Source organism: Elgaria multicarinata, chromosome 11 (genome assembly GCF_023053635.1).
Source record: "Elgaria multicarinata webbii isolate HBS135686 ecotype San Diego chromosome 11, rElgMul1.1.pri, whole genome shotgun sequence".
Classification (NCBI taxonomy): domain Eukaryota; kingdom Metazoa; phylum Chordata; class Lepidosauria; order Squamata; family Anguidae; genus Elgaria; species Elgaria multicarinata.
Window position 1 is genome coordinate 19880241 of NC_086181.1, and position 19966 is coordinate 19900206.

General features: G+C 42.0%; 1 protein-coding gene across 1 annotated transcript; it reads right to left on the reverse strand.

Annotated features, from left to right (window-relative positions):
* Positions 1–5954: 5954 nt before the first annotated feature.
* Positions 5955–19919, reverse strand: LOC134406714 (olfactory receptor 5AP2-like). The gene is made up of 2 exons (XM_063138245.1): positions 19803–19919; positions 5955–6908 (listed from the first exon to the last, which is right to left on the reverse strand). Exons 1-2 carry the CDS (start codon positions 19917–19919, stop codon positions 5955–5957), a joined length of 1071 nt encoding a protein of 356 aa, XP_062994315.1.
* Positions 19920–19966: the final 47 nt, after the last annotated feature.

The window sequence follows — 19966 nt, forward strand, 5'->3', positions numbered from 1 at the left end:
TAGGTCAAAAGAATAAAGTTTTAAAGTGGTGGTCTTCATCCAAACACTCCTCTAGAACCAAAGGGAGCAAACTTGTAGGAGTTAAATTCATCTGAATCAGTAATTAAGTATCCTGCACCATGCTTGCAAACTGAAAGAGTGAAGATTATCCTCCAAGCACAAGGAGATATTTGGGGCACAGCATGAGACGGAGAAAAATTATCTTAAAATTTAGACTGAATAAGTCTAAACATCATGTTTGTCCTACAGTGCTGCAGCAGTTATATGACACAGCCACTAATTGTGAGCCACTGTGGAACAAAGAAGCAAAGTTGCACAGGAAAAAAGTCAGGGACTTTTCCTGACTTTTCCTGTGGGAGTCAGAACAACATGGCTCTCCACAGTCCATTCTTGCTCAAGTGCTGTGCTGGAGGTGTTCCAGGGCAGAAGGCAAACTTGGATTGGCCACTGAAAGCTAGGTGACAGGGAATGGGCAGCCAGAAAGTCCAGGCTGTCTTCCTCATCATGATTGCTTGCCACTGCCCCACAGGGCTTGGTGGCAGATCAGTACCAACTCAGCACTGTGAAGACAGCCCCAGGTTATTCAACAGTACTGCTGACAGATGAGGCAGGAAATTATCTAAGCAGATTCAGGAAACCATTTGGATCCTTCAGGGTCCTGAGGGTGAACAATTTTAACTAGAGGCTCATACCAGCAGCCTGCCCAAAACTGACTGGACAGTTCTGCCCTCCCTGACAACTTATAGCAGCCTTCTGCAAATTAGTGCCCTCCAAATGTGATGAAATACAACTCTTACCATCCCAAGACAGCATGGAAGCTAATCTAGGGATGCATGAGAATTTCATTTTTGTTCACAAAGCATATGAGCATTAGGGATGTTGCGAGAGTCTGGGGGGGGGAGTCCAATGGACTCCTCTGCACTTGCCCTCTTTACTCCACTTGCTGACTCCTGGGGCACTCACGGACCCACTTGTCAAGCACCCCATAGCTCACAGAGCATACAGCAGCTGCCCGTCCCTTAGCAAGCTGCCATTTTGTGCAACACTGGCAGCTCAAGGGTCTCCAGGAAGTCAATGCTATGTAAATGTCAGCCACGTTGACAACATTATAGGCATGAATGGATCATCCAAGGAAGAAAGGGAGAGGGAATCCTCCTGAAAACCCTCTAAGAGTGTTTCCCTTGATACAGACAGATTTCAAAACACAACCAGTGCAGCTGTTTCTTTGTTAATTTTGGTTTCCAGCCTTGCAGCTGTTCCCCCCCCTTTCTGATCCCTTTTGTTATTGTTGGTGGTGGAGTTCACCCAGTGGGAGAGGCTTACCACATTTCCCCCCAATGTAATTTAGGGTATTGCTTCTAAATAAATTTTAACAACTTCTGTAATTCACTACGAAACAAAAACTTAACAGCTGTAATTTACTTCCAAACAGGCATTCAAAAATGGGTTGACATTTAACAGCAACCGATGAGAAGGAACACTCCTTCCTGTTAACCCTTTTTTGAATGCCTAAACATATGGTGACCATATGTCTGGTTTCTGCCAGACAATTCCGGGAATGGGGGGGAAATCCAGCATCCGGGGGGAAATTTAATTTTTTATTAAAATGTCCGGGGAAGTTGTGATCTCCCCCGGGCTGATCCAGACTTTTTGTCTTGGCTGGTGCAATTGTGCAGGGCAAGAAAATGGCTGCATCATCGGGGGGGGGGGGCTTGAAAGTCATGTTTCCGATGCATCCAGAAACACATCCTCCACCCCGTCCCAACATCGATCTGGCCCTTTTCTTAGCTGGCACGACTGCACAGTGCAAGATCAACATGCAGGAGATGATGGGAGGTCGCATTTCCTCCTGGATCTCTGTGTGGGAGAGGCTGGGGTGCCCTGCTTCTGCCTCCCCACCCCTCCCACTGCTCATCTGAAGAAAGACCTAGAGCCTTTTCTGAAGAGGGACATTAAGCAGCTATTTAGTTCTTGATGACCTTCTGAAAAGGCTTGACAACTAAAAGGTAGGTGCTTTATATCTGAAATGATGCTTTAAACCAAGAGAAATCCAAAGATGCACATGATCTGGGGTTTCACTTTCTGGGGAAATGGTGCAGCACCAGTGAGTTTGGGAAATAATTGGTTCCTCTTTACAGCATGTTATTTGGTTGTATGAGTGACTTGGGCATGATTAGATGCTGCAGTGCTTTTGTAATTTGTTTTGTTGGCTTTCAAGTCTTTCACAGTCCATCAGGTTGTATGGATGGATGAATCTGGCATCATAAAATTGTCAGTGGGGAAAAAAAACTGTTTTCCCAAAGTCTGTAATTTTTCTGCTGTTTAATCCTCATCCCATCCTTCTGAAAACATTAATTGGACATGAGAAACAAAGTTATTAGAAGAATTTAAAGCACCAATTCTTGCTGCATGTATGTACCTATGTAAATGTCATGGTAATGAAATCATTTCTTGGCACTGGGAATATAGTTGGGGAAACTTATCAGATTATATTAAATGTGGTTCCAGCATCTGTTGTTCTTTAACATTCACATGGTGACCTGCATGTATGAATGAACCACAGAGAAAGAACATATTATCTTAAATGCAATGATTTTCAGAGTCAAACTCATTCAGTTTGCTTGTCATGAAGTATAAAGAAATCAAGTGATCTGCAGGCATCTGTGAATGGTCCATCAATATCAAGAAGCTATGAAAAAAATCTGCTTCAGGGCTTTCCGTGTATTTTATAGAAGGACACATTTCCTTTAGGCTTCTTTTTCATACAGCTATTCTCTGAGTATGGTTGCCAACTGACCAGGAAAAGTGGCTCTACCTGCTGCTCTTGTGCTTTTAAAAGGGGTTGATCTGCTGAGTTCTGGAGGTGAATGATTTTGTAGAGGAAAAGTTGGGAAGTCTAGTCCAGAGATACCAATCATTATGGCTACCAGTCATGGAAACTGTTCTTAATATTCATATGCTGAAGTGTATGGAACATCTATTTCAAGGGGCCCAATACTGTACCTCACCCTTCCCCGCCTGGTACTTTCCAGCTGCAACTCTCACCATCCCCAGGCAGCACACCAATTGATCATACTCCCTGGGTATGAAGAGAGTTGTTCTCCAACACTTGTAGAGTGCATGAGGTTGGGAAGGCTACCGTAGCTGAATAACTCCGTGATTGGGGTGGGGGGGAAGGCAGTCTCTGCTTCTCTGGTTGTATGGATAATGAACACCAGACCTCAATATTTGTTGACCTCTGGACAATTCACAGTACATGAATCTAGTCTGCATCCACCCTCCCACACTTTGAACAACCAAATCCATTCATTGCATATATTCTGTTCATTCTTTGTGGAGTCACATAACACCTACACAAAAATTTTATACTGGGTATTTTTCATGGAAAAAAGAACATAAGAAGAGCCATGCTGGATCAGACCAAGGGTCCATCTAGTCCAGCACTCTGTTCACGCAGTGACTAACCATCTATCAGCCAGGGATGAACAAGCAAGACATGGTGCAACATGGTACTAACTGAAAGTGTTTACTTACTTTAAAGATTTCTAGCCACACCTTCCAGTAGCTTCCAGTATCCCTCCCACATCTCTTTTTAGACAAGACATCAACGTTTTTTTAAAAAAAACTGATAAGATGATATAAACGTCATAGTAATTTTCTCTTTCCTGCGTCAACTGCAAGAATCTTCTCAAACACAACCCTCAGTATCAAATTTATTATTTTTAGATCCTTTAAAATGAAATTCCTGATTTGAAAAAAAAATCATACCGTGGAGGTGTCCACCCAGCCCTATTTCCAGACAACATTTATTATTAGAATTATTTATTAAAACATTTGTACCCCACCCTATATCACTGGGATCTCAGGGGATACCCTCTGGATCACTTATCAAGTCTTGTAACTTACTTTCCAATTGTATTTATTTATTTATTTATTTGTTGCATTTATATACCGCCCCATAGCCGAAGCTCTCTGGGCGGTTTACACAAGTTAAAAACAGTAAATATTAAAAAGTATACAAAATTTAAAAACCATCAGAAACATAAAAACAACAGTATAAAAACAACAGTATCCATTTAAAAACAACAGTTCTGGGGTATTTATTTAATGGACGTTGTTCAAAATTCCCTCTGCTATTGACAAATGCTTTATGTCTAACAACTAACATTAAAAGTGAAACCTCTGGGCTCAAACTACTCCTATATTCAAACCAAGTAGCTGGTGGATGCCATTCCCACAGTTCTCCAGAGCAATATCACATCAGATCATTGTGCATAATTAAAAAGGTGGTGGTTGAAGATCCAACCCAACCAGGCCTAGGCTAGCATCAGCGGTGAGTGCTGCTGGAGCTTTGTGACCTTAGCTGTGTGATACTCAATCACTTGATTATGCTGGGTGGTGGGTGCTGACACTGGATCAAGATAACAGTAGGATTTATATCTTTCACAAGTGTGTATGTGTACACCTGTGACAAGCTTTGTTCCTTTCCAAGGTTCAGTCATGTAAAACCAGCTATGTTGTTGTTTTTAGATCACGTTGGGAATTAAATATTCCTAAAGGACTACCGTACAATCTAATTTATCCAAATGTTCCAAGGAAACTTTGAATTTGGCTGAAAGTCTAAAACCATTGAGATAATATTTGGATGAATAGGATTGTTATTCATTTAGGACAACTTTACAATCAAGTTAGGATAAAAGGGTGTTGTTGTTGTTTTTACTGAATTCCAAACCAAAATTAAATTACATCACATACAATTAGGATTTGAAGCTTTATTGTTTCAACACCAAATCAGCTAATGCAAGTTTCTTTTTTAGATCAGCCCATGTTATTAAAGACATGGAAGATCAAGACATGACTTATGTGTTCTGTTGCCAAAACCCACTGGGTTAGATCCAGCTGCTTTCTCACGACTGAGAGCATTCTAATCCAGTATTGTTGACACTGACTGGCAGCGGCTCGCCAGGTTTTAGGCATGAGTTTTTCCAGCCCTACCTGGAGATTCCGGGATTGGACCTGGGACCTTTTGTATAAAACGCATGTGCTTTTCCACTGGACCACTGTCCGTTCCTATTCCTACCTTGCAATGTGGCACTCAACACACTTTGCAATCCCATCTATTCTTTCCCTCGTCTGTACAATCCGTCTTGGCCTGTCTCACTGCTCCTCCGTGGCACATCTGAATCCCTGATTAGTCCAGCAGGTGAAGCAGGATGGTAGACCAGGCATGGAATTGGCATGAACAGCTGCAGTTGCCTTGTGCCCTGCCACTAGAGTTAAGCTGAATTTCCCCAGAAGACTTTTTTTCTTTTTCTCATCTCGCATCAGAACCCCTGTTTGGTAGAATTTTCTCCGAATTTCCTGGAGTGATGTTAGGGAGACATTTTTCTCCCTCTCCTATAATACTAGAACCCAGGGTCATCCTATGAAGCTGATTGGTGGGAGATTCAAGACAGATAACTATTTCCTGTTGCCATAGTTCTTTAACTTCCATAGCCAGTGGTGTATCTTTTCCTCTTTGTTTTCGGCAACATTTTTGTCATTAGGTATTGCTATGTGAATGAGGTAGTGGTTTTTTATGACTGTTATATCTAATTGATTGGGGGCTGGTCATGTTGGTGGGCAAGCCCCCTTGGAGGCTGGATATATTGGTAGGCACACCCCCTTAGGGGCTGGTCATGTTGGTGAGTCCGACCCCTTGGGGACGGCCATTTTGTCCTCCTTTTTGGTTTCCAATATATGGTCACCTTACCTAAACAGGGCTTTTACATAACTGTATTAATACATAACTGTATTAATTCAGGCTGTTCACAGTTGCTTGGCTTTCATCCTGCATGACCTGCTTTATGTACAAGGTGACAGAATTAAAGGGATCTAAAGTACAGCATAAACAACACTGAGATGTTGTGTAAGGATTCTAATATAGCTCCTTATCTTTCTAAGAGATCCCAAAGCTAAGGAAATTGAGCCCAATTCATAGCTTTGCTGACAGTTCTATACAGAGCCTCCTTCACCTCTCTATTTCTCAAGCTGTATATGAGGGGATTAACCATGGGAGTTAGGATAGTATAAAAGAGAGAGAAGGTCTGATGAAGCGCCCTCAGTGCATCAGTTTTAGGAACTACATAGACAATGATCAGAGACCCAAAGAAAAGTGTCACTACAATGAGATGAGAGGAACAAGTGGAGAAGGCCTTCTGCCTCATGGCTTTGGACCGGATTCGAAGAATGTTAATGATTATATACACATATGAAATCAGGGTAAGTAGGAATGGGAGTGTTGTGTCCATGGAGGCTAGGATGAAACTTACGAGCTCCACCATGTGTGTGCTGCTGCAGGACAGCTTTATCACTGGTTCTAAATCACAAAAGAAATGATTAATTTTATTTGGGCCGCAAAATGATAGCTGCAAAACCTGGGATGTGATTATAGTGTTAGTTAGCACACCCCTCATCCAAGAGGCAGTGATAAGCCAGAAGCAGAGGCTGCCATTCATGAGAGAGGTGTAGCGCAGTGGTTTGCAGATGGCCAAGTATCGATCATAGGACATCACAGCCAGGAGATAACATTCTGTAGATGCTAAGGAGCCAAAGAAATAGTATTGCACAAGGCAACCATTAACAGAAATGGTTCTGACCCCAGTCAGAAGACTGAACAACATCCTGGGCAGAAGAGTTGATGTGTAGCAGATCTCCAAGCAGGACAGACTTCCTAGGAAGAAGTACATAGGGGTGTGAAGATGCAGATCAGCCACAACTAGCACAACGAGGAGGAGATTCCCAGCCATGGTCATCATATAGATTACTAGGAAAGCCAGGAATAGAAGACCCTGCAGCTCTGTGTGATCCACAAATCCGAGAATAATGAAGTTTGCAATGGCATTTGGATTTGTTCCGTTTTGTATTTGCTGTAAGACAGGAAAGATTTTATTAAGCAGGAATGATATTTGTACCCATATAATGAACAGTGCATTTGGGGGATCTGATGCAATCATGCATTCTAAGCGCTTCAGCACACATGGATTCTTCACTGATGAATAGCTTGTTGTGATTCCTATCACATGCTCCTGTAACTATTATACAGACATTTGAAAACAACAATGTATGTCACATGCTGATTTCTATTGCTTCCTTCCTTCTTTTGGTCAAGCTTTAAACAGAGCTTTCACCCAGAACACCTTAAATAAATGAGAGAAAAATAAGAAAATGAGACATCCCAGTGGGGGAGGAAGCAGCAGCCAGGCACCTAAACATCGTGCCTGGGTCCAGCTCCAGCTGAGAGCCCCCCCTCCTGCTACCAATGGTCTCTGCTGAACTTTTCCAACTAAGAATGTAGTGCCTGAATTTGCTTTGCTTTCCCCCCTTCTCCTCCCTCCCAATCCCCTTTCCTCTTGTGTAATTTTTTTTTTAGATTGTAAGCCTGTGGGCAGGGACTGTCAAGAAACATTTTTGTAAGCCACCTTGGGAGCCTTTTTGGCTGAAGGTCAGGCTAAAAATGCTTAAATAACTATATAAATTTCTTTAGACCACTTCCTTATGGCTCTCTCAAGAATAGCCTTTCCCAACCTTGTGTCCTCCAAATGTTTTGGACTACAGGATTTTTGACTATGAGTCATGTTGGCTGAGGCTGATGGGAGCTAGAAGCGAAAACATCTGGAAAGCACCAGGTTGGGAAAGGCTGCACTTGAGCACAACTGGAATCCCCCTCATTTTCACAAACTCATTCACAATAGGCAATTGGGAGGGGGCAAATGAGGCAAAAGACAAGTTTTTTGGGGGGGGGTTACTATTGGCAAGCCGGCCACCACTTGTCTCTCTCTTTTCTCTCTCTCTCTTTTATTTACATAGCATTATTCCCAGTAGGTATACTGAGGAGAGAGAGAAAAGGTTGTTACTGGGGGCCACTATTTTTCCCCAGGCTGGGAACAACACAGGGTCATCATATAACATTGTCCCTAAGGGTATTTTTGGGGGAAGGGGAAACTGCCAGCCTGTGGCTTCTGAGAGGCTGACAGCTGCTATGTTTTGAAAAAAAGGGGTAGCCAATGAAAAGGTTTGATCCTAAAACCCACCCACCCACCAACATTCAAGGGAACTTTCTCAAAGAAGAACCTTGGCTCAGACTCAAATTGAATATATGACCCTTATTACACTGCAGTACTGAGGGGTATGCCTATGGATTATTTGAAAGGTAGCTGCAAAGTTATCAGTCTTAGTGCAAACCCAGGTCTCATCTCTCCTCTTCTACTCAAGGAGTAGCTACACCTTATGAGTGTAACCATTTCCCTACCCTTAGCTTCTGCACTCAGATTAACCCTCCCAAAGCTCTTCATTGCACACATCACCACATACAGACAGTTCAAAATGCCTGAATTCTCCACATTTTTATCTCAGTGGGAGGGGGGGTAAGGCTTGTTGGGTCAGGAGGAGAGATGCTTTAAAGTGAAGAAGCACCAAGTGTAGGGTGACCATATGAAAAGGAGGACAGGGCTCCTGTATCTTTATCAGTTGTATTGAAAAGGGAATTTCAGCAGGTGTCATTTGTATGCATGTCGCACCTGGTGAAATTTCCTCTTCATCACAACAGTGAAAGCTGCAAGAGCCCTGTCCTCTTTTAAATCTGGTCACAGTATAGCTGCAGTATAGCTCCTGCAGTTTTAACTGTTGTGATGAAGAGGAAATTTCACCAGGTTCTCCATATGTACATATGACACCTGCTGAAATTCCCTTTTCAATGCAACTGTTAAAGATACAGGAGCCCTGTCCTCCTTTTCATATGGTCACCCTAACCAAGTGGGATTGGAAATATGTTAGTGTGTGTGTTGACCTCTTCAAAGCTGCTCACATTGGGTATCTAATATGTATTTTTCTGCATAATGAACTAAGATGAAAAGTTTGGGTGTTTCTTTAGTCCCTTGGCCCAATGGTTAAGAGGAAGATTCAATTTATATTTTCACTCTTGTAAGGTAAATGGATAGAGGCTTAATCTACACCAAGCAGGATATTGCACTATGAAAGCTGTATATAAAAGGCAGGAGCCACACCAAGCAGGATATACAGTAGCAGTATGAAAGTGTTATATGGTATGTAATAATGGGACCCAACAGTTGTCAGTGCACTTTAATACCACTATAAAGCAGTAGTGTGGCTCCTGCCTTTTATATACCCCTTTCATACCACTTTCATAGTGGAATATCCTGCTCAGTGTAGATTATGCCAGAAACAGTTTGTTCTCAGATGTCAACACTGCCAGTGGACTTGGAGTCAAAAGAGTATAATGCCACATAGCTTGATTGTATGAGTGATCAAACATGATAGTCCTGTATATTGGGTAAATATTCTCTGGATATCAGTCCTTATGTAGCTAAAATGGCACCATCCATGCATGACAGAGAGAGAGAGAAGATTTTGTGGCACCCCCAATGTTTGCAGAAGCACAAACAAAACTTTAGGTGAAACTCTAAGTAGGGGGGAACGTGAACAGAACCCAATGAGGAATGAACATGCTCAGTGGCCACAGAGTTCTGAATGTCTGATGGGGAGAAGGGAGAATGGAAAATCAGTTTCAGTACAACTGTCAAATATTCAGGAGCCCTGTCCTCCTTTTCATAGGGTCACCCTATCCAGGAGCATGCCCTCCAATGACCTCAGTGATCGGGTAGGTTGGTAAAGGAGAAAGTGCTTAAAACATAAAATACCAAAGGAAGAAGCAACAGCAACATTAGGGCCACTAGATGTAAAATAAAAGTTTATTATGGGCTGTGACATAACCCAGCTTTCATAACTGAGCAGAATGGTCGTATACAGCAGTGTTTATTATATCTGGATCAAAAAAACAGACAGCATAGCATATCTGTCCAAACAGCTTGAAAAGCAAAGAGGGCCATTACGGCATATGTGGTACAAACGACCTAATACAACCCCACAGATAAATCAAAATGGGATTTGTTCTGTAAATGCTGCTGCTTAATTCTAATATGACCAGTCCTTTTTAAAGAGAACAACATGAAAATAACTCACCTTTTCATTTCTCTTTAAGGTTTCCAGTCTTGGCAGTGAGAAGACAAGGATATGACTGAACAGAGGTGAAACAACTCTCTTTTCTCTTGTTTGGGCTTCAAGGATCTCTTCTCCAGAGCTCCAGGTGTTTAGCAGAAAAGACTCGGAGGGAGAAATTAAAACATCTCCCTGAATAATAAAGCATAGCCATGGGGGAATCATGTTCTGCGTGGACCCCTCTAGGGACAGCTTCAGTTAAGGGGAAATGATTTTATTTTATTTTCAATCGACTTTCTATTAACCCCTGGCATGGACCTTGTTTTTTTCCATAATTGATGAGCTGATGCTTAGTTACTATGTGATATGCACCAGCCTGGAAAGATCTTTCCTAGAGAATTCCAGACAGTTCAGAACCCGTCAACACATATGCGAAATTATGATGGTTGGGTCCAGCATACATCACTTTTCCCTGCATATTAAAGGGGCAAACAACAGCATCCCATCATTATAAGAATCATTATTGTACTGCTGAAAAGTAATTATTCCTGTTGGGCTATTACCTTGGCATCCCATGGAAAGGTCGATGACTGTGCCAGATTTGAAACTGATCTGATACATATTGCCACACATGTACAACAAGTTAAAACATTTTGAAAACTACATGTTGCTAAATGGATTGGGACCCTACCATGCAGGAGTGTGTGTGTCCCCGTCCACGTGCACACACAGTTTTATCCTCCACTTTGGCATTTTTTATTCACACCCTCCATGGTCCCTTCTGAACAGATACATTCTGGAGAAGCTCCACATTTTAAAAGTCAGGGACTGAACCCAACTTTTGAGGATGGAGAGAGGTGAAACGGCCCTTCTGCCTAGGGTGACCATATGAAAAGAAGGACAGGGCTCCTGTATCTTTAACGGTTGAGATGAAGAGGGAATTTCAGCAGGTCTCATTAGTATGCATGCAGCACCTAGTGAAATTTCCTCTTCATCACAACATTTAAAGCTGCAGGAGCTAAACTAGAGTGACCAGATACAAAAGAGGGCAGAGCTCTGCAGGGAATTTCACCATGTGCTGCAGGCATACAAATGACAGCTGCTGAAATTCCCCTTTCTATACAAGTGTTAAAGATACAGGAGCCCTGTCCTCCTTTCCATATGGTCACCCTACCTTCTGCTGTCTAAACTCACTCCATCCTCACTGCAGAGGCATGGCCAGATGGATGACAACCCTTGATTGGTCATTGTCTACCCGAGCAGAGGCCGGGGGCAGGCCCAGCTGCTGGAAACTCCTCACTTCCGCTGTGCATCGGGATTAGCCACTGCCACCCCGATGCGGTAAAAGTGTGGTGTTTTGCTTATCAGGCCAGCAACCCACCACCATATAAGCAGCCCACAGTCTTTTACCTCTCATATCTTCCACTCTCTCAGAATTGCTTCACAAAAAGCAATTGGAACCTTTTAGATGAGCTCCCCAGAGCCAAAAAGGTTCTGAATAAAAATGAATAAAGAGGTTCAATCTCATGGCCTCCAATATCATCTGTATGCCGATGATACACAATTATATCTTTCATCTCCGGATCTTTCTCCTGATGTTCACGATCGTATCTCAGCATGTCTTTCAGATATCTCAGCTTGGTTGCTTCATCGTCGTTTGAAACTTAATATGGCAAAGACTAAATTGCTTGTTTTTCCTCCTAAACCTTCTCCTCATCTCCCATTCTCTCTTACTGTCAATAACGTTACGCTTACTCCAGTCAAGGAAGCTCGTAGTCTTGGCTTTATATTTGATTCCTCGCTCTCCTTTATTCCTCATATCGAGTCAGTAGCTAAATCCTGTCGTTTTTTCCTGTATAATATTGCCAGGATTCGATCATTTTTGTCTGTCTCTTCTGCCAAGACTCTTGTTCATGCATTGGTTATTTCTCGGTTGGACTACTGCAACCTTCTTCTCACTGGCCTTCCTTCTTCTCACATCAGTCCGTTGGTTTCTGTTCACCACTCTGCTGCTAAGATCATCTTCTTGGCTCGCTGCTCTGACCATGTTACTCCACTTCTGAAATCTCTTCATTGGCTTCCAATTCACTTCAGAATCCAATATAAACTTCTCCTGTTGACCTACAAAGCTTTTCACTGTCAAGCTCCTTCCTATCTCTCCACTCTCATCTCACACTATTGCCCCGCTCGTGCTCTTCGCTCCTCTGATGCCATGTTTCTCACCTGCCCAAGGGTCTCTACTTCCCTTGCTCGGCTTCGTCCATTTTCTTCTGCTGCCCCTTACGCCTGGAACGCTCTTCCAGAACATTTGAGAATTACAAGTTCAATTGCAGCTTTTAAAGCTCAGCTAAAAACTTTTCTTTTTCCTAAAGCTTTTAAAACTTGATTTTGCTCTGACTTTATACTGTTAGTTTTACCCTACCCTGTGCCTGTTTGGTGCATTCTCTTCCCCTCCTTATTGTTTTATTACGATTTTATTAGAATGTAAGCCTATGCGGCAGGGTCTTGCTATTTACTGTTTTACTCTGTACAGCACCATGTACATTGATGGTGCTATATAAATAATAATAATAATAATAATAATAATAATAATAATAATAATAATAATAATAGGTGGAATGAATAAAAAGCACCAACTACAGAAGAGAGCAGAGGAGAGAACTGCAGAGCCCTGTTACACTAGGTTCCCAATCCATGTAACAACACGTAGTTGGACTTTAAGAGATCATGCTCCAAAACTAAAGTAGTAGGCATTGCACGTAGAATCAACTAAGGGTAATTCTAGACAAGGCATTTATTGTGCCATTGTCCAGCTTCATTTCCATAATTTTAGAGATTCCAGGTGATGTTGTTTTCTAGTAGTAGCTCTCTGTGTTTTCCCACCATTTCTATTTTTTTTTTTCTTCACATGGAAAGTATGTTAAGGAAAAAGAGAAGGATTTGCCTTCTGCTTGCTGCTGGGAAGAGCCCTCTATCTGGAGGCATCCCAAATGTCCCTCTGCCACAATAACAACAACAACAACAACAACAACAGCAACAAGAAGAAGTCTTCTGCAAATGCTGGATCATTTAGTTATTTATTTGTATTACCTATATACTGCTTAATGTAATAAAATTAATAAGCAATTAATATAGGAATATGTGAGAACTTCACTCTATTGAGGGGCCCCCTTCCTTGCCCCACCCCCAGATTTACCTAATTTGTACCTCCCAGTCACAAATGCAGTTTGCCATGGGAAGTCCATACATTTCTGAGCTCACAATGTGTTCAACAAAGCAAATGAAAAATGTCAAACCTCTAATATTGCTGCATTTTTTCCCTTTTCAACGAGAAAGTAAGTATTCACTTCACCCCCCATCTTGCAGTTTTAACTGTGGATAGTTGGTAGAAAATTCACATTAACTAGTGTATGTTATTTGCATTTATTGTTTGTATATGATTTCAGATTTCAGACATATCCACACTTTCCTTGCTGAAAGTCTCATTACTTAGATAAGTGTCCATGCAGAATAGATTAATCCATCAAGCTCAATGTCATACAATTTTTCTTTAAAAGAAAAAGAAAAGTTAATTTGATCCAATTTGTGCATTACACAAAATGTATGCACTTTTGTACATGCGTTTCAAACACAGGCATGCTTTCCAAATAACTTCCCTTTAAAATATAGCATTTTTCTACACAATTTAGGTAATATAAACACTTTTATTTGCACTTCTCTGTAAGATATTCATTTTACACACATTTTTTATTGGCAGGTGGTATCACAAAATTCTGAAAAGTACAAATATCACTGTATAACCCGCATTACAGTTTGTGTATAGGTTCAGAAAGTGTGAATTTGGTAGACATATTAAAATATAAACAGAATTTTTCTTCAGCACCTATGTAAAGATATTGAATTATATATGTAATTATATATGTAAATGAATGCCTAATTAAATAAAGAAACCTGGTATGGGCAAGAAAGAATCTGCTAAGGCATTCCCATTTGTAACAATATTGATTTGAATCCATTTATTTAATATGGCCTTTTTTATTATAGTTATTTTTCTTTTTAAAGGATTGAAGTCAAAATGAGGCTTTCTGTATATTTCTGCATATATATATATATATATATATATATATATATATATATATGGCACAGATGGGTCAGCGTGCATTATTCCTGCTGCACCTCTGTTATTTCTCTTTTCCCCACAGAACCTGCAGCTAGTGAAATAGGAAGTAAGTGCCTCCTAAGCAATCTTGGAAATGAACATAAATGCTCATTTCCAGAATGGGACAGGTGAGTGGCGCTCCCTTCTGTTAACACCACTAACCTGTGTTGTTCTAGAAATCACTGTTTCCACTCATTTCTGGTTGTTTTCTGTTGCTCTAGCATTTGGTCTTGATAGCATTAAGACAGTATTGGACACTGCCTATGGTTTCTCATAATGTGGGTTAGGGTAAAAACATGGGTGTTGGGGGATACAATATTTGTTGTATTTTCTAATAACCCTTGTTAAGTCGATTTCAGAGTTGGCATACAATTCTTGCTGCTAATGTCCCTGTGTAGCAGGCCACAAGAAGAAAAGAGATACATGCACCATTTCCAAAACGAGCATGTGATGCCACAGGATGACCCAAAACTAATATCCAGCAGATGGCAGCATAGGACAATGACGTTTACCAGCAACTTTCCACTGGTTTGGCCATCCAATTCCATGAACCCATTCAGAGGCCACAAAAAGGACATTTTCACAAATATTTTGTGTGTGTGTGTGTGTGTGTGAAATCGGACTCACCTTCAGGGCTGTTACTGAGTTGCAGCAGCAGTAGACACTATTGGTGCTGTGTCTTTTAAAAAAGTATATATATTCTGTGCTGCGGGGCAGTAAAACTCTTCTTGAAAGCCATCATTTCTTTCCCTAAATACCCTGGGCACAACAGTATAATGGCACCATTTCTGCCAAGAAATCTCTTCAGCTACTAAGTTAGGGTGATCATATGAAAAGGAGGACAGGGCTCCTGTATCTTTAACAGTTGTATTGAAAGGGGAATTTCTGCAGGTGTCATTTGTATATATCGAAAACCTGGTGAAATTTCGGCTTCATCACAACAGTTAAAGCTGCAGGTGCCCTGTCCTCTTTTAAATCTGGTCACTCTAGTATAGCTCCTGCAGCTTTAACTGTTGTGATGAAGAGGAACTTTCACCAGGTTCTCCATATATACAAATGACACCTGCTGAAATTCCCTTTTCTATGCAACTGTTAAAGATGCAGGAGCCCTGACCTCCTTTTCATAGGGTCACCCTAACTAAGTGAAGCTTTGCTGCAGCTGATTGGCAGCCTTTTTCTATCTGCTTTTTACCCTGTGCTTCTCACCAGCACCCCATTGCCTCTCCAGGGTTGGGGGCCTTCCTGAACAATGCAGTATAGAGTGCAGAGTGGTTCTGGGCAGGGTTGGAGGGGAGGGAAAACTTGCTTTCATGAATGTCCTTAAGTTTACTTATCTTAGTCCAATTTTGAGTGGCGACGCCACCTCATTTTCCCCAACACTCCAGGCAGCCTTCTCAGGAGCTTCAGGAGGCTACAAGGGGGGGACTTCTAGGGGGCTCCATGGGGAATCAGGAACTTTCCTCCTATGAATTTCCTTAAGTTAAATTATATAAGTAGGAACCTACCAGAAATAGAAAGTAAGGCCTTAGCTAGACCTAAGGTTTATCGTAGGATTGTCCCTGCCTGCTCCCGGGATATCCTGTGTGTCATTTACATGAACAGGGATGACCCCGGGACAATCCTGGGATAAACCTTAATTACAGTAGGTCTAGCTAAGGCCTAGGTAGCTGGAAACCAAATACTATGACTTTGCAACTTGGTCCTCATCTACACCAAGCAGGATATTGCACTATGAAAGTGGTATGAAAGCAGTATATAAAAGGCAGGAGCTACACTACTGCTTTATAGTGGTATTGAAGTGCACTGACGACTGTTGGGTCCCATTATTACATACCATATAACACTTTCATACTGCTACTTTATACTGCTCCATTGACATATACCATATTCTGATTTCATAGCACTATATCCTGCTTAGTGTGGCTCCTGCCTCATATATCGCTTTCATAGTGCAATATCCTGCATGGTGTAGATGACCCCTTGGATAGCTTCTTTAAAGTTCTGACTGTTTCTGACTGAAACCCAGAGTGCATTCACTACCCCATTGGCATTGGAACTACCAGCATCAACTAATCAAAACTTGAAAACTCATGGTCAGAAACTATGGTGGGATGAGGGTACACAGCAAAAGTAATAATATATCTTCAATATGAATGTGTTAGAGATTTGCTCAGTTGAGAGTTGTTGTTTTTTAATAGCGTAACCCAATTCCTACCTCCTTTACCAAAAAACTCAGGCCGTAGCTAGACCTAAGGTTTATCCCAGGATCATCCTGAGTTCATCCCTGCCTAAGCGCTGGATGCCATGTGTGGCACTTAGATGAACAGGTTTGACCCCAGGACAATCCTGGGATAAACCATAGGTCTAGCTACGGCCTCAGACTTTCCAACACAATGTGTGGTCGGAAATTGATACAGTTCTGAGATTGTGATGTGTTCTTAAAAAGCAAAACACAAATTATTTGACAACATGTTCACCTTTGAAAAACGCACAAAGAAAAAAATGTGTACCTTTTCCAAAATGCACATAAATATGCTCTGTCACTGGGTGTGTATATTTTGTTACTGCATCTTTATAGAAGGATTGTTTTGTTTTGTTATAAAAAACGTAAATTTGTGCAGAGTCTGAACTTCAGAAAAGCCATGCTTGATCAGCCAAGCGTTCATCTAACTCAGCATTCTGTTCACACTGAGCCTGACCAGCTGAAGATGGGAGACTCACAAGCAGGACTTGAATGCTAGAGAAGCAAAATAGCATCACTCATGCACAAGAGGGAGATATCAGCAGACTTTGGCCTTAGCTAGACCTACCTGTTAGCCTGCGACGGAGGAGGGAAGAACTCGCGTTGTGTTTAATGCGAGATCCCTTCTCTGTTTACACGCGATGACCTCAGAAGGAGAGGCGTTGCGCCTGCCATTTTTGTTATTAAAGGGCCAGCAGCGCACAAACACACATGCGCATAAGGTAAGTAGTTTTTTAAATTTAAATTACTTTCCTCCCTCCCCTCCCCCCCCCCGCCTGTGTGCGGCTCCCAGCTCCTTGCGAGGAATTGTACGGAGCTGGGTCAACCTGCGGCACCCAGCCACATGTTCTGCGGTCTCGGGCTCAGCCCAGGACCACGGAAAAACTGGGGCCAAAGTGGAGGGTGAGCTCCTGGGGCAAGGGAGGGATCATCCCTCCCTGATCCCGGGATCCCCTGTGCATCATGTGGATGCACAGGGACGATCCCAGGGATCACCCTGGGATAAAGCCCCATCTAGCTATGACCTTTGAGAAAACTCTAAGGCTTACGTAAGTGAAAACATCTTTAGAAAAATCCATTGAGGGGGACCCCCCACCAAAAAAAACCCAACAACCCATGAGGGAAAAACATGATCAGCATGAATAAAATTGTGGCTGATCACTGAAGGGATTTAAGAAAACTGGTGGGGAATGTAATAGAGTCCCCTGGAAGAGGGGAATGGAAGCTTGAATGCGAACACTCCACACTGCAATATTTAGTTGCATTTTTAAGCATTCTTGTGTTTTTTGGGGAGCATTTAACTCCACAATTTTAAACCACCCCTGCTATTCCAGAATTGCACCAGCTATTTTAAACTCTGGCCATTGGCAAGCTAGCCACATGACTCCTTCCCTTAGGCAAGCAGCTATTCCTCCCCCACCCCTTTAGCCTGCCAAGTTCCTTTTATGGGAGAACAGAGAAAGATGAAGAGTGACTCAGTGGTCATTTCAAGCAACTCCTGACTTCCATAACTAAATAGTCTGCTGTTTGAGAGAGAGAGAGAAACATTTGAAACCTTTGAAATTCTAAATAGTCAGACCAGATGCTTCCCATGTGAGAATTCTTTATAAGTACCCAGTATCACATGCCACACATGACTTCAAGGTTGTCTGCTTGCCTGTTTTGCTGATGGGTTCTTCCATATGGGTGGCAATAGTTCTGGTTAGAGGACAGCCGTGAAGAAAATAATGCATTCACTATTTATTTATTTATTTATAATTTGCCTCACTATATGGCTGCAGCTGTACGTCTATGATAAGGGTGCAATGGCTGATACTGAGAAAACAGCTCAACAGACTGCTCTGAAACTTGGAATTTTAGGAGGGGGGTGGGTTTAATTTTTGGAGGGGTAGGTCCATGCCAATTTTGATGTTGAAAGAGAGAGAGAAAAAAGAAAGAAAGAAAGAAAAAGTTTAATTGTGGAAGTTAATCAGCAGTTTTACAGGTATTCTCTGGTTGTCCCTCCCCCCCAATAGAATTACATGTAGTTTAGTTTGTTGTCAAATTTCACTGTTTCTCCAGCATCTTTTGGAAAACAAATTGTCATCATAAGTAAGGGAGAAGGTATCACTTGTGCTGTGCCTCAAAAGAAGTAGAAGTTATTTGTAAGTTTTGTAAAAAGTGTGATGTTTTCCCAGCTTTTTTTTTACTGGGGAGTTCATAAGGCAAACTTCTTAGGATGGGAGGAGGAACAGACTGTAGTGTGCTTACTAGGGAGACAGGAGAGATCTGTTTCTGTACAAATTCCATAACAACATATGAGAAATGAACTAGCAATACATCAGAATTGGTTTTCTATCCTAAAAATAAAATTAAATGTGTCTGCTCTGTAAATATAAACACATTTGGGAGCTCAGAACCTTGCAAAACTGACTCCACAATAGGTTCTGGTAACCCATTTAAGAGGAAATTCCATTCTGCACATGTTCAGAAGTCAATAAAAATATGATTTTCATATTACAGAGCTGGGCCCTGACACAGAAAAGGATTGCTATTCTGGTGCTTCAAATCCAGAGTGCACAGTGGTGTGCAATGTCATGCTACCTCCATGCATCATGCTGTTCTGCCAACATTATTGCCAGCACAATATCCCTCCTTGTCCTGTCCATTGTCTCAAATTGCAATCCTCTACATATCTACTGAGAAGTTAGAACCACTGTCTGTAATGCGTCTTCCAGGAGTAAGGGGGTATAGTGGGTATAGCACTGCAGCCTCAAATGGATAAAAGGAATGGATCTGAGTGCACCAGTTGCTGGGGAACATGGGTGGGAGGGTGCTGTTGCACAGTGTCCTGCTTTTCATCCCTGGCCAATGGCTGGTTGGCCACTGTGTGAACAGAGTGCTGGACTAGATGGACCCTTGGTCTGATCCAGCAGGGTACTTCTTATGTTCTCATGTTCTTAACTTTCAAATGTCTTACCTGTGGCAGGAGGCTGGACTAGATCAACTTCAAGGTACTACCCAACTCTGGCCTTTGCTAGACTTAAGTGAAAATCCGGGGGAGAGGAGGAGAGACATCTCATTGTGAATAATGCAAGATCTCGCCCTTGTTTACACGTAAGGTGCAATGGCCTCAAGAAGAGAGGCATTGTGTCCGCCATTTTTTTTAAAGGGCCGGCTGTGCATGAGCGCTGGAGCGACTAAAGGTAGGGTGTTTATTTTTTTTAAAAAAATTGATTTCTCCACTCCCCCCCACCCTAGTCCTGACAATAAAAAAGGTGTTTCAGTGTGTGTGTCCGTGTCCACGCACGTGCGCATAAACCACTGATTTTGGTACACTTGTATTGGCTGCTTGCATGTTTCCAGGCCCAATTCAATGCAGTAGTTTTGACCTATAAAGCCATATATGACTCGGGACTGCAATACCTGAGGGACAACCTCTCCTGGTATGAATGTAGTGTACACTGTAGTCATCAGCTGAGGCTCTCCTCCATGTGCCTCTTCTGAGGGAGGTTTGGAGGATGGCAACAAGTAAGAGGGCATTCTTGGTCCTCCACCCACTCATCCTGCAGACTGTGGAATGCTCTCCC